Genomic DNA, 7,288 nt, shown 5'->3' on the forward strand with positions numbered 1-7,288 from the left:
ACTCTCAATATATTGTAAGGTGCATTACAATTGGGACCATCTTTAATTCGGCAAGAAACAGAATGGACCTCCGAGCGATTTTTATTGCATTGTGCCTAATCACACTCTGCTCAGGCAAACCAACATCAAATGAAAAATGCCGGTTGCCATCTTTAGAGCAGTTCGACTCAAACATGGTAAGTAATAATGAATACTATTGATAATTAGTCATACCTCCAAATATTATATCAATACCAAAGTTTGCAATGAAATGTTACTTTTGTTTAGCTAACTGGAACCTGGTATCAAGTCCTTAGACCCACAGTACTACTTGGGAATAGTCTCCTATGTTTTGCCATCAAAGACATCAGAGAAACACAAAAAGATTCATACTCAAGAGGATTAATCATTCATCCATCATCAAAGTAAGACTATTCATAATATTTTTCGAAACAGTATTTTAATATATTTTAAGATATTTTGAAAATCATAATTGAGGTAACGATGAATCTAGATAGCTATCGGAGACCGCCGACTTATCGATCTGAGGTTTCGATACTTTGTTCTGACTCAATAGCGACACCGCGTGTCCCATCACTAGTTAAATATTAACTCGCTAATTATACTGGTCGGAGATATGAGGATTGCACATGTAAAATTTGGAGCAGATTCAACCTCGCTTTCGTGAGACATCGCGTAACAAACGAAAGTGACTAACAGACAAACAAACAGACAAATACCTATCAACATACTTACCGATCGAGATCGATAAGCAATAATAGTAAATACATGGATATGGAGGTAGTGCCATTCTTTCACCATAAACCAGATCACACCCGTAATAGCAAGTTTCAAGTATGTTGTTATCATCTAGGCTAGAAACACCCCTAAATTATTTACCCCATGGAATAAATCTTTGCATAAACACATTATTAGTACACGATATGTAATTCATTTTCCATATTGATTTTGCAGTGGCAACATTGCATTTGAAGATTTACCTATGCATTTCTGGTTTAGAAACAATACGTCGATACATCAAATGGACAAAAAATATGGTATTTTTGTTGAAATTTCATTGCACTTCTGTCTGAATCGGGTGTCAAATGAATAAAATTTAAAATCATTATTTTAAGAATATATCTTCGTCGATTTGGAAAAAAATCTCGGTGTTAGCGATGAAGGAGTTAAGGGTAAGATGTTAATAAATTTTATTGGCATAGTTATACAAAATATTCATATTAAAAAAAAGGATTAACGAATCTTAAGGCGCGAAAATATAAATGCATGGACCCAACAGAGGCTTAGGTGATTGGTCGACATCCGGTTTTAACACTCACGAAACGGTTGTTTTTTTAAATGAAGACTTTCTTTATTCCCAGTCCCAGTTCTCTTGAACAGGTTGCCACAGTTACTGTCTCTATGACTACTACACCCTTTGCTCTTGGCGTATCTACAATTATAATCGAATTTCTAAATAAAACCTCAGCTTTTTTGAGATTTATGATGAGATCCGGTTATTATCACTCTGGAAGTTATAGATGCTGAGGCTACTCCCTCCCTATCATAGCGCTTAAACTATGCCTGTAAAATCTGAACTTTAAACTTTGTTGATGGCTGGTTTCTAGAAGTCACAAAAAAATGGTATAAGATGGCACATTTTGACCCCCGCGTCTGTTGACTTTCTGCTTAGTATTATGCTGTCTCGCGAGACCACTTCAAAACACGGATTACGCCTTGCTGAAACTAGCAACTAATGATAACTGAAACCCAGCAGTTACTACACAACTTCGTCTCTAATTTTTTTTATATTGTATCTTACTTTTGGTCCTTACTCGGCGACCGTTTCGTTTTCTGCATTTCGAAACATAGATGATGACACATTTCTACCATTTTTACGTCGGGATACATTAAAAAACCTATTTCATTGATAAAAACGAGTTCGATACAAACCATTACTGCACTAGAAAGGCAGCACACAACTTATGTATTTTTCCCAAAATCCAAATCTGCTGTCTATTTTGCAGTCCAACCAGTCCAGTGCTCAACAGAGGAAGCAATTCAAATTGGTTATTGTGACCATATTTTTTCCAACCTGTCTAATTTTTAGAGATTGACGGATTTTTTTCGACGGAAGCTAGTCAACTGTCAGACTATGAAAATTACATGATCTGGATGCAGTGTGGCCCTAATGGTTAGTAAAAACACTAGACTATGATGTTGAAAAAGCCGGAATTCTTGTACAAATAAATGCGCACATAATGCCACGAAAATGCAATATATATATATAGAAAGGGATAAGAGAAGACTAATATATATCATCAAGAAAGCTGGGTACTACGATGTCCAATTATCAAAGCGTATTGCTGGGGATTTCGAATCAAATATTTGACATGAATCGAATAGTTAATTATTTGAATGAATTCAGACAAAAATTTTGAATCGCCGCCATCTTGTTTCGAGGGGAATCACTCATATTTCATAGTGGACCCATATTTTTTAAATGTAATTTCGTCATATATATGACTCTTCTTATTCAATCAGTTATTGATGAAACAAGTGCTTAATGTACGTGACAACTCGGTGAACTGAGTAATGAATTCTATGTTTTCAGTAATCTATTTGAACCCATTACAATGAAAAAGGTCTTAAGTGTTTGCGAGTCGATTCGAAACATATATTTTGAAACCATCATTTATTCTAAAACGCCCTGCAGTAAGTATGGTGCGATGTTCGTCATTTCAATAATTCATTATGAGACACGGTCAGTATTTATGTGTTTTTAGGTGAACGTTTCGCTGCTGGCTTCACACGAACCAATCATCCAAGTCCTGAAAATGTTCTTCAAATTCGCAATGCGCTGATAGAAGCTGGAGGTGGATGGAGTCAAGTCCAACTACATCTTACTAGTTGCACAAAACTTGATATACCCTACCCAGAAGCATAAGTATTTTGTGAAAAATCGATTGCTGTTGAGTCAATGATGGTATGCTATAATATACATAAAATCATATTTCTTCATTGCATATCCGTTACAACTTTTTGTATGGAGCAAATAGCAGATGCAGGAAGAAAGGTTTCGAAGAGAACTCATAGACTGTAGAGCAGGGTCGGCCAACCTTTTTGGCCGACGGGCCACATTTAGTTTACTAATAATTGCGCGGGCCACTTAACATGGTAATTATTTTCTAGTTTTGCTACATTGACTAAAAGTTGATGAAAAAACAAACAAAACACTCGCATCAAACTTTCTCAATAATAAGAACAATAAAAAAAACGAAGATACTGTAGAGTCAACAAAGGTCTTTCTACGCGTAGATATTTTGGTGTGAAGTTTGGCAAAATTTCAATATTCGCTGAAATGGACGATGTAGCAATGCGAAGCCAATTTTTCATATGACTGTCAGAAATTAGTGATCTCACAGGGGATTCAAAGCGCCAAAGCAATCCAAAGTTGTCAACTCATCAATATTTTGCTGCATTGCCAAAACATCAAGGATTTTATGCATGCACATACCACGCCTAAACACACAGCATTGGCAATTATCATTTATGCCCCAGCAGATTTGACCAAGTAATACTTGGTTGGTGCTACATTTAAACGAGAGACCACGTGATAAAATAAAAGAAGATTGTCTCACAGATGAGATACAGTTAAAGAGAGTAGTAGAAGACCCAAGTGTGTAAGCGACTATTCAAGTATCGATATCTTCCAGTTGGTTTCGATTCAAAATGGCACTCATCGCTCGTTTGAAGGGGCTAGCAGAGCGCATTTCAGGAAACTGAACAAATTTTTTGTATCAAATCTTTATATTAACTACATCACTTGAAAAATAGATATTTTGGGCAATTTTTTTTTATTTATTTTCGAAAATACAGCGCGGGCCACTCGAAACTCCTCAGCGGGCCACATGTGGCCCGCGGGCCACGGGTTGGACGACCCTGCTGTAGAGTGTAGACAGTACACAAATCAGCGCCATTCAGTGCGCTAGTAAAGGTCGAGATGTTCCGATTTTGAACCATTCTGCAATATTCCTGGGTAGTTTGAAACTTATCCTTCTCTTATCCTAAACATTACTAGATTGAACTTATCCAGACCGATGGATTGTAATGAACGTAACGTAATGAACATTTTATAACAAACTGACAAATGGAAGGGAACTCTTTAATGCCATTATTACCATAGATGAGGATATGCTGCACTGTGCATGGTAGTAAGTTAAGTAACGTATTGGCAGGGTGGGTGCAACTAATGTTGCAAATGACGTAATAAAACTACGATAAACACTGCTTCGCATAAATCTTATCCCATCCTTTTAATTCGTGATATATATTTTTTAATTGTAAAAAGACTTTATAGGCAGCCTGTAGGCTACAATTAATTTATATGAAATTTCACTGAAAATGATTATTTTGGTAAAATTTGTGAAGCCTAGTCAGGTAATTAGATATAACATAAGAGAGCAATGCTCAAATATATGGACACGCAGACAATTCCCCAAAAATCATATGTGGTGACTTACCAGTACCTGTATCGGGGTACCGTGACGGTACAGGGACTGTCATAGATATTTTAAGTCCTGTGACAATGATCCATTCTTCTTGATTATATTGAAACACAGTGGTGGCGCGTGGTCATTTTGACAACCGGGGCAAGCTACTGCGGAACCAAGTCACCCCCATCTACGGGGACAGGATGAGCGCTGTAAGTTCTCCCATCATTTTATGAGTATAAAAACCATTCCATCGGTAACAACCAATCAGCAAAAGCGACAATTTTCAACGATAAGAAAGTGTCTTTAAAACCGGTCCAAGTCAAGGGATTAATAAATATAGACATAGTTTATTTTGAAATTTGATATTTCGTCTAAAATTTTGCTGTATTTTTTTTTATCCATGGGAACACGGATTTTAGTCAGTGTCATGACTGGCTGTACGTTTTGATTCTGCAAAATTCTTGCTACTGGAAATTCAGAACTTTTTTGAGGGTACCGGTAGCGTCAAAGGTACCGGTAAAGACTGATTCGCTCTGGTCTAACGTGTCCATATATTTGTGCGTAGCTCTCTTGTTGTTATTTGTCTTCATCATTTTTAAAAAACATATTATAATCAAATCGTCTCGTTGTTGAAGTTTAATTTTAACAGCTGTTTTTATGTGAATCATTAATTTGTTAATTTCCAAGGGTAGGATGGGTTATGATTGCTACTTCCTCCGCTATACAATTAGCTTAAACATCTGATTTTTCCAATAAAATCAACAGACGTAGGTTCAATTTATTCCAGGGTTTTTGTCTATATTGACCAAATCCAAATACACAAGATTTTTTAATCGTTAACAGTGCCATTGTGACTGAGTAACACCAAGAAAACTCCTTGCTACAAGTCCTTTGTAGCAATAAACATTTTTTGATCACCTATTTTCCACATCACGACTATTAGTTTATTTCAAACATATCGTAAAAATGGTATTTTTTTATAAGATTATGCGATGTCAAAGTTATTCAGATTTCTTTACAAACTTCGTTCTAAGTAGAAACATTTAATCAGTCTTGTTCGAAGGGTTGCATTTGAGTATTTGTGTATTTCATTATCTGTTACAGTATTTGGAACAATTCAAATCGATTGTGCAACTTTACAATATATGAACATTTGCAATCATTGTGTGCAACCATTGTGTGCTTTTTTGATCTATATATAATGAAATCAGATTGAAAATGATTTCTCTAAGTACGTTCCAATAGTACGCAAAATAGGAACAAGCAGGGGGGACCCACTTTTCCTAGTGTAGTTTCATCATATTCAATTGATAACTTAGCATTTATCGGCGCTCAAACTTAAGAAAGTTTTTTTTATACATCTCACGGAAAGTAGGCTATTTGATATCAAACGATGATCTGATGGTTAGGCCTCAGTGAAAACCTATTTACTAGAAAAAAAGGCAAAAATTGAGTGCCAAATCCATAATACCCGAGGATATCTGAAATAATATTCTTTTATCTTAAAGTACGCCTACTGAAAAGCCTACTTGTCTAAATCAAACTGTAAAGTCAACGGTCTCAGTTATAATTTGATGGGCTTTTCAGGTTAAGTCGTGTCTGATTTGGCATTGGCAAGTGGTCACACATTAACAGACTAATTAAGTCTGTAATACTCGATTTGCAATTATAAGCTCAAAGTCTGAAATACGATAATTTGTGCATATAATGGGATAGACAGGCATGCTTCAACCTAAGTGAGACTGCTTCGCCAATCAATTCGGGTATACGCGGACGTTTGAACCTTGACATAAATCTTCTTTATGTAACAACATGGCAATTCAACGTCATTTCGCATTATATTCATGCAAAGCTTGTTTATAAAGCTAGCTGTCACTCAGTCTACGTAATTGAGCGTTTAGCTTACCGTAAACATTAGCGCAGTAAAAAAAGTCGTTTATTTCTCTGTACTCTGAGAGTAACTCAGACTGTTATTTGTTTACATAAAATGTATTTTATTGCGTGCTCAAGTCAGGCAGTAAATCTGTAGGCATATACGGTATTTTGGCAGTCTCCATTCTCAATTGAGTCCTGACTGATTTTTTGCTTTTATGTTTTTTGAATTTACTCGAGTGAAAAATAAGGAAGCCATTGCAACGGTGCGGTTTTATGACAAAAATATTTTCGACAAGTTTGTAAATCAAGCAGACATGTGCGAAGTGCGGAAAACGCTTCCAACTTTATTGTAATCACATAAGAAGAAAAGAACCATGTGGTCACGTGGATAAAAGAGCAGGGAGTCAGCCAAGAACAGTTAAATTCGCCCATTGGGAAATATTTCAGTCAAAACTATGGTCCTTGCACCACCTAAGGCTCTAAGTAAATAAAACAAACAAAACAAAATTAAAGTCCCGCCACACTATGATAAGTGAAAGTTATTCTCCCCAATTTACAATCTCATACACACGAATGTATGCGGTCGCAATCACCAAAAAACTCTAACTGAAGGCACCAGATTACAGTCGTTATTATACGACGCTTTACAAACAGTATTTGAATGAAATCAAAAAAATCAATTTAGTAACATTTGAATTTAATTAATAAATGAAAAATAAACAAGATCGTGTATGGAAAGTGAAGTGATTCTCCATGAAGTGAAGTAAGTAAGTGATGATTGGGCGAGACACTATAAAAGTGTAAAGCGTCGTGCGTTACGTCAAAGTGTATACAGCCAAGGCTACACAATCAATAGAACGTTTTCTGCGTACAGTAGATTTTCAAAAAAAAAATCATATTTTCCAGTGAAAATTACCTAAAGAGGAATGAAATTAAAT

At 35.8% G+C, this 7,288-nt stretch overlaps 1 protein-coding gene across 2 annotated transcripts; it reads left to right on the top strand.

The window, feature by feature from the left end:
- LOC144425110 (uncharacterized) lies at nt 1-5,072 on the top strand. 2 transcript variants are annotated; one of them, XM_078114432.1, is made up of 6 exons: nt 1-176; nt 268-404; nt 1,000-1,037; nt 1,116-1,172; nt 2,090-2,173; nt 2,766-5,072. In XM_078114432.1, exons 1-6 carry the CDS (start codon nt 63-65, stop codon nt 2,924-2,926), a joined length of 591 nt encoding a protein of 196 aa, XP_077970558.1. In that variant the 5' UTR covers nt 1-62; the 3' UTR covers nt 2,927-5,072. The 2 variants fall into 2 exon arrangements, with proteins under 2 accessions (XP_077970558.1, XP_077970553.1); XM_078114427.1 differs by having other exon boundaries at nt 10-176; nt 955-1,037.
- The last annotated feature ends 2,216 nt before the right edge of the window (nt 5,073-7,288 follow it).

Source organism: Styela clava, chromosome 1, assembly GCF_964204865.1.
Source record: "Styela clava chromosome 1, kaStyClav1.hap1.2, whole genome shotgun sequence".
Lineage (NCBI taxonomy): Eukaryota > Metazoa > Chordata > Ascidiacea > Stolidobranchia > Styelidae > Styela > Styela clava.